Raw genomic sequence first — 14684 nt, 5'->3', positions numbered from 1 at the left:
ATCTCATTTCAATTATCTCTAGGTGTTAGGCTAATATGATTTTTGGAATTGAATTGTACTAACTCAAATTAATTTTCCACTTGGATGTTAAAAGACAATCTTGGTTATTCTTACATTACTTATTTATGAGTAATAAAATTTGCAAAGTTTTAAAATTATGGAGGCACAGCTTTGTGTGTCTCTTTGATGAAGAAGAACCAAAGGCAAATGCCTAACTAGAAACCTGTTTATCTACTCTTCTGGTTTTAGGGCATAAAGTGCCTTGTTTGACTTAATCTTGCTAAGTCACTCGAACTGTGTAATGTGAAATCCCTCAAATAGCACCATCCCAACTATCTACACCTGTCACTTTGCCTAGTAAAATATGTTTTGCTTTTTGAAATTCAGGAGAAAAACGGGCCATAAATCAGGGGAATGAAACTTCACTCCATGTTAAAAAGACAACCGTGAGCTATTAATACTTGGGTCAAACTTTTGGTTTCCCATAGCTTGTCAGTTCCTCTTTTAAGTATGCCTTATTTCCACAAAAAGATTGTACTTGTCCCCTGAAAATTAAAGAGACAGTCCTGGCTAATGCTTACCTCATGGAGGCAATAGCATTTTATAAAATAAATACACTCGGGGTCCATATTGTGCTATTCTCCTTGAAGTGCCTCCAGGAAGGATAAATATATTGTTTCCAGAGCAAAAGTGGAAAAGTGCAACGCTGATCTTCTCTTTTGAAAGACTGAATGATGCCTCACCCACCCCATCTCCAAATACCATCATGTGAAGTTTGGAATCAAATGGTTTCCCAGTGGAGGATGAAGAAAAGAGAAATGTGCTGCGTATACATTGTATGTGCGTACATACTGTACGTATGATGAGTCTGAGGCTTTTCAAAGCTGCAGGAAACGTAGTCAGGTCCTTTGTGTTTCTCTTGAATCAAAGGGGAGCTGTGTTGCTATGTAGAGGCACACGCCCAAGGACCCCTCCCAAGACTCTTCTCTAGCGGCCAAGCACTGAGAGTCACTGACCTTGAATTTTCCACAATGTCCAGAGAGAGAGAAGAAGAAAGGAGGAGAGGAGGCTTCTGCACTGACAGGAGCCTGAGTTTCAAGTGAAATGAACGTGTCTCCACTGTCCTCCACATTTCTCCAACTTGTTTCTCTGTTTTGAAGCCAAGTGCAGTAACTTGGCTAAACAGTGAGTCACATTGAATTCAATAATGTTTAGTTAAAATAGCTGTCTCTTTAGGAAAACATCTCTGTATATCTTTGTTCATGAAGCCCAGGTCTTTAGATTTGAGAGTTTATTGTATACAGTTTATGATACTTTTCTGTGTGTAAATGAAATGGGTTTAAGAATGCATCAAGTGAGAGCAGAGTTTAAAAATTTTGACCGGTGGGGGAGCTGGGTTATTAAAGTCCAAATAGTTTGTCTTTGTCTTACTAAAAGTTGTGGGTGGGTGGTCCATCCTGAAAGGATCTAGAGACCAAAAAATTTTGGCAATATATAGCAGTTTTCTGGTTAGTGATAACTGGTATTTCTTTCTTTGTGTGGTTCAGCATTTTGTTAGGTGCCGTGCAACCAGACTCCTGCATGAGAGGTTATTTAAAACATAGAGGTCTGTAGACAAAGTCTGCGCTGCCTGACTTGATTAAAGAGTAATTATAATTCTTTAAACTGACAGAAGGTTAAATTGAGCCATCAGTATTATCAGACTCTTATTTTTAACTGAGCACGTCATAAAGAAGAATGTTAACAAGTTGAAGATTTTCCAAGACGTTTGTCCATGCGTATTTATTTCTATGCAGACATCTTGTAGTTTAGTTGCGCAAATATTTTTATCCTGCTTTACTCACTCAATATTGTATCATAAAATAATCTTGCTCAAAAAAATAATAATAATCTTGCTCTTATGAACTCTTTAGTAGCAGAATTTATCTTTTTAACATACTTTTTTTTTTTAATTTAACAAACGTGTAAGTGATCATGTCCTGCACTTTCTCAGAATTTTTTTCCGCTGGCACTTCGGCAACTTTGGAAAACTCAAACCACTTTGGTTTGAGACACAAGGAGTTTGCATTGTTGCGTGTTGCTTGTGTGACATCCAAGAAGTTTGCGTTTTTGCATATTGGTTGACTCCTTACTTCTGCTTGACAAAGCCTACCCAAATCCTCCTCTTTATCAGTTCCAGAAACTTCTCATCATCCTTGAATCTCCCATCTCAGGCTTAGTTAAGTTCTTTCCACTCCCTGGAAACTGTTTGTCAACTCATATTTATTCCTCAGGTCATACCTTATATGACACTTCCCCACAGAGGCTTTTTCTGACTCTTGATGTAAAGCAGCTGCTCTTGCCTTAAACACTTATCCTGTCTTTTACCGTACTTTGTTGGTGTTTGGTAAATGTTGGCATTTACACTGTGATTATTGGTTTAATAGGTAAAGTGTCTCAACTAATACTTTTTAAATGAAGAAATAAGGTCAAGCATTTCCTTCTGTTTAAGACTTTCTTATTTCCAGGAAGCCTTAACCTTCCGTCAGTTCTCTCTTATTTCCTGAGTTATCTTTTTTTTTTCTTTCCAAAGATTTCTTTATTTATTTTAGAGAGAGAAAGAGAGAGCACAAGCAGAAGGGTCAGGGAGAGGAGAGAGAGAATCTCAAGCAGACTCTGTGCTGAGCCCACAGGTGGCTCCACCTCATGACCATGAGATCATAAGCTGACCCAAAACCAAGAGACCCATGCTTAACCGACTGAGTCACCCAGGTGCCCCGAGGCATCCTCTTGTACTATAGTTGCGTGTGTCCCCCTCCAGTCTTCACTATCCACTTTGAGGAGAGAGACCAAGAATGTTTATCTTTCCACCTAGCCCTGGCTTATATACTATCTATCGGGTGACTAAATAAATATATACCACAAAGAATAATTTAATTTTGTGTAGAACCTACTATATTATAAAAAGGTAAGCTTTGTGTCATAGAGTGCTGTGGCATGAAGGTCACAGAACCTTATGGGCGTGGAGATGTGACAAGGGACCTCACCCAACACATGGACTCTCCTCCTACTCTTGCTATAATCAAAGGTGTTGACTGGAAGTTTCCACTAGAAGGCTACAAGATAGCCAAAGGAAGTTTTGTTTCAAAGTGTGGAAAACCAATAAACAGTTCAAATTCTGTGATAGGCAAGTGTAAATGCTACTGTAAGAATCGTTCCATATGGGGGATCCCTCGGTGGCGCAGCGGTTTGGCGCCTGCCTTTGGCCCAGGGCGCGATCCTGGAGACCCGGGATCGAATCCCACATCGGGCTCCCGATGCATGGAGCCTGCTTCTCCCTCTGCCTGTGTCTCTGCCTCTCTCTCTCTCTCTCTGTGTGACTATCATAAATTAAAAAAAAAAAAAGAAAAAAAAAAAAGAATCGTTCCATATGATGGATCCAGTGTGGTCACTTTGGGGTCATCGTGGAGGAGTGGGGTCTGTTGTATTTATTCTGTGTGCTCTGGCGTTTTGCTGGTATAATATTCCATGTCAGATCTTCCCCCCCTGTCCATTGTACACGTGTTGGTTTGAGGTATTGTCTCCTTGTCTTTACGTTTCTATGTCTGACCACCAAAAGACTTTTAGTGCTAATATTTTAAAATAGTTCCTCTTACTCTTATTTTCTGTGAATAATGTTACTCATTGTTTTCATATTGAATATAGTCTTCTTTTAAAACTAAATAGCCTGAAAAATGTTTTCCACATCTTCAAATCTCTACATAAATATAATGAAAGCATAATATTATATTTGGTAGAGATATATTAAAGTACACCATTCTCCAATTGTTATTACATTCTCTGTAGTTGTTTTTTGTTTTGTTTTGTTTTGTTTTTCGCTTTCTGTTGTTATGTTTCTGCTTTCATTTTGCTAACTACCTTGGATCTACCCAATGCTTTTTTTTTCCCCCAATGCTTTTTGAACACCTTGCTCCAGGGCAGCTTTTCCATAAGTGTCAAGAGTTTTAGAAAGAAGGTGTCAGATGAAGTGTTTCCTCCTCCACAAGTTTATCTCCTTTGTTTGTGTCTCAAGTGGACGCTCCGAAACTGAGGCCTTCCTGACGGTAGGAACACCAATGTTAATGATGGCTCAGCTCATCCATGCTGTCCTCCACAGCTTAACAAGGGATTCAGATTAGGTTCTGCTTTCTAGAAGTTACTTCCTTCTAGTTCAGAGACTCTCAAGACATCTTAGCTATTTCCCAATTGTATATTCTTCATACCCTGAGATACAATTTAGCCACTTCCCATACAAGGAGCCAGAGATAGACACCTAACATTCTAGAAGTGTGCTTTCATGTCTCTCACGTGAGGTTAGAGGAAGAGAAGTCAGAATTTGTAATTCTCCAATTGATTGAACTACACAGCACAGATAGATTGTGCTTTAGGTAGGGAACAGAATGCCTTAGGTTTTGATTTAACTTCATTTTTCCAGAAAGGATATAGTTGTATTTCTTTGGTCATATTTCTAAGGCAGATTTTTAAACATAACCTTTCTTCCTGTCAGATTTATAGTAATGTGAAAGATTACATTAGTTTTACAGATATTCTACAACAGTAGATACTTCTTATAAACAGTGGTAAAGGGATTATTTTCACGGACCCTTTTCTTAAAAAAGAAAATATTTATTTATTTATTTATTTGACAGGGAGAGAGCATAAGCAAGGGAAGGGAGGAACAGAGGGAGAGGGAGAAGTAGGCTCTCCAGTGAGCAGAAAGCCCGACCCTCAACCCTTGATTCTCCACTATTTTAGGCTCCATCCCAGGACACTGGGATCATGACCTGAGCCAAAGGCCATTTACACGGCTCAGGTCATTTACACAGCTGAGCCACCCAGGCTCTCCCTGATGGACACTTTATTGCTGCAAGAGAACATCAGAGATCATTCTCGTTTATAAATAATCTCTCATTCTTCTTTGTCTTTAGTAAATATTAGGCCTAAGGTTGGGGAGGGTAGAAGGGAGTGATTGAGGGAAGGGGAAGCAAATCAAGCCCTGTGTCAACAAATGATGAGACTAGAACTTCAGTCTCAGTTGGCTAATTCCAAAATGACCCTCCTCTCTTCCTCCCATACACCTTACCTTTTCGTAGGAATAAATTATAATCATGTAATCCTGAATTTTTGAAATTTAATAACATTTTTTCTTATTTTATTGGCTCATGCTCATAGTTTGTTTTTGTTTTTAGAGAGAGGGCACAAGTTGGGGGAGAAGTAGAAAGGGAGAGAGAATTTTTTGTTTGTTTTTTGTTTTTTGAGAGAGACTGCATAAGCAGGGGAGGGGAGGGTGGAAGCACAGGGGGAAAGAAAGAGAGAGAATCTCAAGCAGGCTCCATGGAGCCTGATGCAGAGTTCAGTCTCACGATCCTGAGATCATGACCTGAGGTGAAATCAAGAGTCAGGAACTTAACTGACTGAGCCACCCAGGCACCCTTCGTGCTCATAATTTTTAATTCACCAATATTAAAAGATCCTAGGACTCAATATAGCAGAAAAAGTGTAGAATTGAATGGACAAAACCTTGTCTTGTATTCAGAGGCAGTTTCATCTGTAAAACTGTACAGGAGACAGAGAGGGTCTTAGCAAGTCATAGGGCTTAGTCCCTCACCCTCTACTCCGTGGTATTTTAGAACATTTCAAGTAATCTTCCAGGCAGACTTTAAGAGAAAACCACAAAGAGAAGTTGAGCAAATATCGACAGACCTGGGACCTGACCTCATCTAGAGGATCAAGGAAGCCTTTATGAGGCATCCAATTTAACTTCCATCGAAATTGCTACTTGAGTTATGAGTAGGGGTTAGAAAACAGCAAGGGGAATCTTGTCAGAAGGAGGAAGAGCACATGCAAAGGCCCTGAGGCAGAAAGGAGGAAGGCGTGTTTAAAAGTGTGAAAAGAAAAGAAAACCAGAAGGGTGATAACACGGAGAAAATAGGTAAGAAATGATGATTGAGATTTTTTAGTGAAGTCATCTCAAACCAGATCAAGTAAGGACATGAAGAATATTAGATGTTGTTCTAAAAGTAATGGAAAGCCATGCCAAACAAGAAAGGGGGCTTAAAAGAAGTGACCGTGTAATTTAACATCCAAACCTTGACTCCTTTCAGAGTGCGGAAGAGGCACTATTGATAATTTTGCTGGGAAAACAGCCACAAGCTGGAAGATCTGGGGCAAACTAGAATGAGAGCCGTCCTTCTTCAAGGCTTCTGTGTATTGGCTAATTTTCCCTCTGACACAACTCCTGGGAGATATCCTGTATTCACTGTTGCCCTTCCCAGGCCAGGCTCACTGAAAAGAACTGTTTCCCTTAGTCCTTCTTTCATCCATTTGGCATTTTGTTTCCACTTAGCTAATCATACCCACCCACCAAAAACCACAGAAAAGGAGAACTTTTTACCTTTATGTGAGGTTATGTTTGACTCTATCATCTCACTTTCACAGTAGACTTTCTCAGACTTGGCTATGATGGTTTAGTAAGAACAGCATCCCTGATAATTTTTTTATTGTTCTCAAGTTGTTTGACCCCCTGCCACACCCCACAACTAGCAAGGAAAATTGAAGAGCAGAGGCATTTCTTATATTACATTTGATAACTGCACAGACTCATGTGCAGGGCAAACATGCTAGAAGCCCAACATGTAGTGTTAAATAAAGTCTGATTTGAAAAACAAGAGGGTATTTAGTTAAATTCATGGATTAAGGTACTCACCTTGCCTTGAGTCCTGGCTCTAGACTCTTCTACTCATTACTTTGTGACCTTGGTTAGATTGCTCAAATTTTCTGAAGTTTAGTTTCATTATGTGTGGAAAGGAAAAATATTAAGGCCTAACACAAAGGCTTTGAATGCCAATTAAATGAAATGAGTTTATAAAGCACCTAGAACCATTACTCCTACTGGTAAGCCCACAGGTGGTGGCTATTTGGAGCTATTATTTTTTAGCAAATATGGTTTCAACAAGATGCCTTCTAGCCTTCTTCGCTGTGGGAATTAGGAGCCATCTGTTCATTCTGTTTTCACTGCTCTTGTCTTTAACTGCCTGTTTGTCTTAAAGGGACTGGTGAAGTTCAGTTTTGTTTTGTTTTTTTTTTTGTTTTTTTTTTTTAAGATTTTATTTATTTATTCAAAAGAGACACACAGAAAGGCAGAGAGAGAAGCTGGCTTCCTGCAGGGAGCCCGAAGCAGGACTTGATCCCGGGATCCCAACCAGAGCCAAAAGCCGACCCTCAACCACTCACCCAGGCGTTCAGTTTCTAACCCAGTTTCAAAATAGTGAGCCTCAGGGAGAGGATGGGTCATTTAAGCCCACCCTACTTAAAATTCTTCTGAGATAAGACATTCTGGAGAGGAAATTATCCTGTCAGTAGCAATGTCTCTGAAGTAAAAGATATCCTAAGGATTTACTTTGAAATCTGTAGATGTGCATTTTGCCCCCGGGGGAGAGCTAACATTTATGTTGAGAGGTCAGGGTGGGCGAGCCAAACAGAATAACACAACGTAAGATAAGATTTGGAATTGTAAGGGCATGAGATCTTCATATTTGTGTCCTCTTATTTGAGCAGTGTCTAGGCAGCTGCAATAGGGGCTCAATATGTATGTATCGAAAACAGAACTATTAACACATCATGAACTTTATTTTTTTAATAATAAATTTATTTTTTATTGGTGTTCAATTTGCCAACATACAGAATAACACCCAGTGCTCATCCCGTCAAGTGCCCCCCTCAGCATGAACTTTAAATATAATTAATAAGTGACCATAGCTTAGGCTTCTAATAGAGAGACCCTGGGAATTGATTTTCAATCAAGTGATCTTCTACTTGGTAATTTATAAAGGGCCAAAGATAATGTAGTATTCTGGGTGAGTGAGTTCCCCTACTTAATAGCTTAACAGATATATATTGCTCATGAAAGTGAGACTCTCCACCCCCCTCCCCCGAGATCACATTTCTGAGCACATGAATGAATTTTTATTGATTTAGTCACCAGAGATATGTTGAGATCTCCGACTAGTTAAACAGAACAAAAGTTAGTTCTTATGTGGTTAAAGATAGTGTTATTTATAGATAGAATATATTACTGTACATTACATTATGTTGTAATTGCCACAGCAATATCTTGACTATAGTCAGGTGAACCCAGAAGTTTATAGTGCTAAGGTTTATATTTTGGGGGAATGTGTTGCTCTCCTAACCTTGGTTAAAATCTCAAGGCTCATAGTAGTTTCTTTTTTTTTTTTAATTTTTTTTTATTTATTTATGAAAGTCAGAGAGGGGGGGGGGGCAAGGCAGAGACACAGGCAGAGGGAGAAGCAGGCTCCATGCACCGGGAGCCCGATGTGGGATTCGATCCCAGGTCTCCAGGATCGCGCCCTGGGTCGAAGGCAGGCGCCAAACTGCTGCGCCACCCAGGGATCCCTCATAGTAGTTTCTATTACAAAGGAAAATCCATGTCAATATATGAATTTCAGGTAAGCATCTTGTGCTGCAAATTTTCCCTCAGGGAGGATTGGCATGGAAGGCATTACAGTAATTTTCCATCATAGAACTCTACAATAATGTGGATTTCAGGGCAGAAGCATGCAGTACTCTTTTCTTTTTCTTTCTTTTCTTTCTTTCTTTTTCTTTTTTTTTTTTTTTTTTAATACTGTTTCCCAGGAGATTTTCCCAGGGACTTAGACCTGCACTGCCTTTTGTGGGGCACTGCATTTTTAACACTACATACTCTCAGCCAAAGTTCCTTCTCAATCAGTTGAGCATGTTCTGAGAAACAATACAACTCGTTGTATGTCCAACCCTATAAAAATGATGACACGTTGTTAAGATTTAAAGAAATAAAGGGCAGTGCTATTCTTTGACTTGCTGAGATGAAAGACCAGTAACTGTGACTTCCTTCTCTCACTACGCAAGTCATTCAATCAGTCATTTTCTCTCCCTGTGACCAAATCATCGAATCATTCATTTGACTTAACATTGGCTCGACATTAAACCAAGATGATGGATTGTTCAGTCAATCTTTTTATGGATAAAAATCCTCAATGCTTTTTATTCTAAATACTCTAAATGCTCTTTCTTCCAAAAAAAAAAAAGTTTATTTTTTATTTTTTTTTTCCCAAGCTCCAGAGTTCAATTATTGCTCACTAACAGCAATTTAAATAGCATTTAAACAAAATAACCTTGGCTTCTAGGTTTCTAACAGGGCACTTCCTAAGTAAATCTTCCTTGGTTAACAGCTGTCAACTGTCAATGGGAGGCAGGTAATTAAATTTGAAGATAGCTTTATGGCTCAGAAAAATAGAAAAAATCCTTGGACCAGAAAGGTCTCCAGTTAATGCAGTTATTGCCCCCTCTGGTATTTGAACTAATGCAAGAAATTGATTATTCTCTAATGAAACAGATAAAGAGGAAAACTGCCATTATTTGCTAATTGCAAGTAAAATTCAGTTGAGGCTGTTTTCCCAGCTGAGATCCCACTCTTGGTTTTATTTCAGTAGATATTTGGAAGAAAAGGGAAAAAGAAAAAAAGCTATCTGGAAAAATACTGGAATGAAACAAACCATGATAGGATGAGAAGGTGGCAGGTAGGGGCTGTGAATACTTAGATGTGGCAATTAGGAGGGGTTTCAGCAGCAGGAAATGCAAAGATCAAGTACCTAAAAAAAAAAGTGTGGATTTTTTTTTATCATATATAACAGTAATACAGTGATAGAGCAGTTCCAGCATTATTTCAGAGCTTATCATTTCTTTAGGCAGTTTTTTTTTTCCTAGATTTTTGCTTGCCATTCTCAGCAATCTTCTTGGTAAGCTACAAGTGCTGCACATACCAATATCCAGAGGCAGAAAAAGAAATCGCCCCCTTTTTTGTGGTAGTCTTTAAGACGGAAGAAACCTCTTCCAATACCCTTGCAAAGGCTTCCCTTTAGATCTCACTGACCAGAACTCCTCACATGTCACATTTTAAACCACTCACTAGCTAGGGGTGGGTGGGACAACTATGGTAGGTATGGACCAGTTCTGCCTACAGGGAACAAAAGGACAATTCTTTTATTAATTTAGATTTTTTTTTTAAGATTTTGTTTACTTATTCATGAGAGACACACAGAGAGGCAGAGACACAGGCAGAGGGAGAAACAGGATCCCCGCAAGAAGCCTGATGTGGGACTCGATCCCAGGACCCCAGGATCACAACTTGAGCTGAAGGCAGCTGCTCAACCACTGAGCCACCCAGGTGCCCTGGAAAATTCTCTTTCAGATGGAGGGTCAACAATGTCTCTGGCTGATAGGAGCACATGCTGGTCCTCTACTGTGTGCTGGTGCAACATCCTTTGAGCTCTGTGTTGGCATCACCGATCTATACATGAGGAAATCAACACTGGGCAAACTGTGGTAGCTTTCTTTTATATTTTTTTTTAATGATAGTCACAGAGAGAGAGAGAGAGAGAGAGAGAGGCAGAGACACAGGCAGAGGGAGAAGCAGGCTCCATGCACCGGGAGCCCGACGTGGGATTCGATCCCGGGTCTCCAGGATCGCGCCCTGGGCCAAAGGCAGGCGCCAAACCGCGCGCCACCCAGGGATCCCTGTGGTAGCTTTCTTAAAATAATATATGTAGTAAGTGATGAAGTGGAATTTCAATTCAGGACTGTCTGACTCCGACTCTGTACTCCCACCACATCCCCCTGTTGCCTATACATCACGATTCACTTTCAGTCTCAATCACGGAGCTGCTCTTTTAGGATAAAACAATCAGTGCATCTCTGTGCTTGCTTTTCACTTTAGAATTACTCTCCTTAGGGCTTCCTCAGAGCTGTCGACTCTTAAAGACTCACATAACCCATGAGAGGAATTGGAAAAACTCGACCTGCAGACTTGATATTTTCAGTGGCAAATTCATATTCTAATTTTACATGTTTGGGGGACATATCTGCTTTGATTAGAATTTAATCTGTCAACACTCACATAATCTCTCTACCAAAGAAATTCCCCTTTCAAATCCCTCAAAACTAGTCAAGGCATGTTCTTTCTCTTGTTCTTAGTTTTCAGCTTCCTTTTACCCCAGCTCAACTTCATCTGAAATCAGTTCCAAATCCTTTATTTTAAGCATTCTGCAGATCAACTCTTCCTTTCCATTTTTTTAGCGTATCAGGTCTTTATCAGCATCATATCTGGAATATTCTCATCTCTTAGCTTTCCAGCCTCACATACTTTAAAATGACCTGCCACACAAATTATTTTCCTTAAAAACTACTTATTTTATTATTTTACTGTCCTCTTCAAATAATTTGAGTTCATTCTGCATGTGAAAAAATGAAGTATTAAATATAGTAATAAATTAAGATCAGGGAATCTGATTTTTCCCTCCATGTGTAAGGACTTGTTCTTATCTTGATGGCTGAAGCTCGACGTCTTTTCCCAAGTCATAGCAATGTAACCCCTGTCACTACAGGATAGACACTCTTTTAAGCACTCGGTGTATATCAACAATTTAAACCTCACAACACCCCCTAGGAGGTAGGCACCATTATTCTTATTCTGACTTTACACATGAGGCCACTGGAGTGCAGAGGGATAAAGGCACCTGCCAAGAATACTCAGAAATGAAATGGCAAAGCTCGAATTCACACCCCAGTGGTTGGGGCCCCGGAGGCCACAAACTCAGTCACATTTTATTTTTCTAGTTTATGTATTTCACTGGAGAGTTATTTATTGAAGAGGTATGTGTTGAACATTTATTCTTCACCCCCAAGCTAAACCTTTCTCCTGATGTTTTTATAGAAAAACTATACAACCCTGAGTCTCCTCCATCTGATGAAAAGTAAGCTTTATATAACACCTTGAATTTAGGCAAAATCAAAGCAGCCTTTGTCTTTGCAACTTTTGATTGGCATTTACCAGATTCTATATTCTTTCTCATGTTCTGAGCTCTTGGGTCTTTTTTTTTTTTTCTCCCCTATTTCAGCAATAACCTCTGAAGTCTGGCAGGGGCTCGCTTTTTTTCCTGAATGACATCCCTTTCCTCTGTCTTGCTCAGCCAGTGACACCACTGCTGCCAACGTCATCACCTGTCTGTGATGCCTACTGAGGCTCAGTAACCTCTAACTAGGTTCACGTACCACACAGCACTCTGCATCCCAAGTCTCCGATTTCCAGATCTGTCATATATTCTCTTGTTTAAATCCTCTTTCAATGTCTTTTGTTCCTGTCTTCTCTCATGACTTGCTTCTTGACTCTTCTGAAGTATTTTTATTACTTTTTAATGGTTTCTTCCACATAAAAAGAATCCTACACTTTACTGTCATGTTATGTCATAACATACTGTTATGTTTTATGATCATGCGTTAGTAATTTTAGGAATCTAGTTCCTTAAAAGAAAAAGAAAAAAAGAAAATGTGTATCTAGTAATTCAAATTTGATAATACTATACTAACAGTAATAATTATTAGAATTTATTAAATGCTTTTTCTGTCTTCATTTCAAATATTCACATGTATTAATTAAATTGATTTCCATGGAACTGTGAGTAGAGGTGATATCGTTGCTTTTTTGCAAGTGAGAAAATCAAAGCCCAAGGAGGTTAAGTAACTTGTTCAATGTCACAGGAAGTTTGGTGCCACAGCCTGGCTTCATAATCACTTTGCTACTCCCATAACATTTTCAGTGTATTGACTAGATGTAGAACTGCTTACGGAATATAATGCCAAACATTCTGAACTGATATGCCTGGGAAATAGGTTAAATTTGTGACTTCTCTATCTTTCCACATGGCCCAAGAGCTCACAGAATGTAGTTCAAGGCTTTCTGTAAGAATTCTTATTATTTCAGATTTGGGGTTAAGTCACATCACAGCCTATGAGAATTTCTAGAAGTGCATTTGTGATTCAATGTCTAAAATTCAGAAATAATTCATCATTGAAACACAGTAAACTGTGAAAGCAAATTCCTTTGTAAAGTTGTCACTCTTTTAAGATCATAATCCCAAGAATAAAGAATTACTGAACCATTTGAATGGAAAGTTATAAATTGTATGAAGGAGCATTTTGACTAGAAAGAAAATTGAATCTGCTATACTGATTATTGATCTTTTAATTGCCATGGAGCATTCATTGTCTTCAAAGTTTAGCTGTACAGGCACATATTTTACACATAATATAAGTCAAAAGACCATGATCATTGAGATACTGAAAATCTAAACATTCAGATCATCTGAATATTTGTGCTCTACTGTTAGATATATACATTGGTAGACTGTCATTTAAACAACATTGCCTTCTGCACGAGGTGTAACGGAGAGAGTAGATTTGTTTTCAAGTAATTTATAGAAAAAAAAGATCAAATTAGTTAGAATTATGTTAAGGAGGTAAAGTAAATATTTAAAGTAGGAAAATACCAATCCTAAAATGATGAATGTATTGATTACAATCATAAAACATTGAGAGAAGCTAAGAAGACATCACACTGTCATTGCTTTTGGGTTTTTTTGTCCAGTCTGCTCACTTACTGTATTTTTTTGGTTGATCTAGTTTCATTTTGAGGGAATGATAGCCAGTGACAAAACTGAGTTGAGATTCTTACAAAATGTGAATAATTTTGCAATAAGATAGTATTACAAACTTCAACATTGGATTTATTGATTTATTTGTCTTTTATTTCAACATAGAGACAATAAATAAAAATAACCACTAACATAATTCTGTTTTAAAATTAATGTATTATTGTAGGAGGAAAATTATATCTTAACTTTTTGGGTAAATATTTCTATAAAATAATTTTCATTAAGATAATAGAATCGTGAAACCAAGAAACTCTATTGCCATTGTGCTGTTCACTATTTCAGAGCTCCGAGAAACCAAGACCTCTGAATACTTCAGCCTGTCCCACCACCCTTTGGACTACAGGATATTATTGATGGATGAAGATCAGGACCGGATATATGTGGGCAGCAAAGATCACATTCTTTCCTTGAATATTAACAATATAAGTCAAGAACCTTTGAGTGTAAGTTTGTCATTTCGATGAGGGCCATGTTGACTTTGTTAGATGCCTTTTTCTTTAAAAATTTCAAATACGATTAAAAAATTATATATTCCTCTAGAACTATAGAAAATGCTGGCTGTATGTCAATAAATAACTGGAAGTTCATACTTATTTCATGTACTGAAAATATAATCAGTTCAATTCTCACTGTCTAGCTTCATAGATTTTAACATTTTAAAACCTGAAAGAAAATACTTCCTGTGTATGTGTTTGCATACAAGTATGTGTGTGTATGTACAGGGAGAGGGAGAGACAGACAGAAAGAACCATACAGTATAGCCTGAAAAAATGAGCAGACTAAAGGAAGATCTATCTTGTCATCTGCATGTAATCCAAGAAGGCCTTAAAAGCAACACAGTTATTAAGTGCACTGGTTTGTGAACAAGTGTGACCTACATTTATCATTCTATTTCACAAGAAGGAAATAAATTGATCTTCACTGTAGTAAAGAAATAAAAGTAAATTGATTATAAGTTTATTACAACAAGGAGACTTCTAAATTTATTATCTTAACAAGGGTCAGTGGGCTGACAATTAAAAAAAATAATCGTCACCGTCAGACTTGACCTAAGGCTACAGCGACTTAGAACACTAGCTGAGTATTTCAGAGATGGGAATCTCTTGGGTTCAGTCCAAGTTA

At 38.3% G+C, this 14684-nt stretch overlaps 1 protein-coding gene across 2 annotated transcripts in view; it reads left to right on the top strand.

Moving 5' to 3' along the window:
* Nucleotides 1–14684, top strand: part of SEMA3C (semaphorin 3C) — a 192490-nt gene that overhangs the window by 75292 nt on the left and 102514 nt on the right. For both annotated transcript variants that reach the window (XM_055301023.1, XM_055301024.1), the window contains exon 3: nt 13845–14005. In XM_055301023.1, coding sequence (XP_055156998.1) covers nt 13845–14005 — 161 coding nt within the window. The remainder of the gene's footprint in view (nt 1–13844; nt 14006–14684) is intronic.

This window comes from Nyctereutes procyonoides, unplaced genomic scaffold, assembly GCF_905146905.1.
Source record: "Nyctereutes procyonoides isolate TBG_1078 unplaced genomic scaffold, NYPRO_anot_genome, whole genome shotgun sequence".
In the NCBI taxonomy this organism is placed as follows: domain Eukaryota; kingdom Metazoa; phylum Chordata; class Mammalia; order Carnivora; family Canidae; genus Nyctereutes; species Nyctereutes procyonoides.
This window is presented reverse-complemented; position numbering and strand designations above follow the sequence as displayed.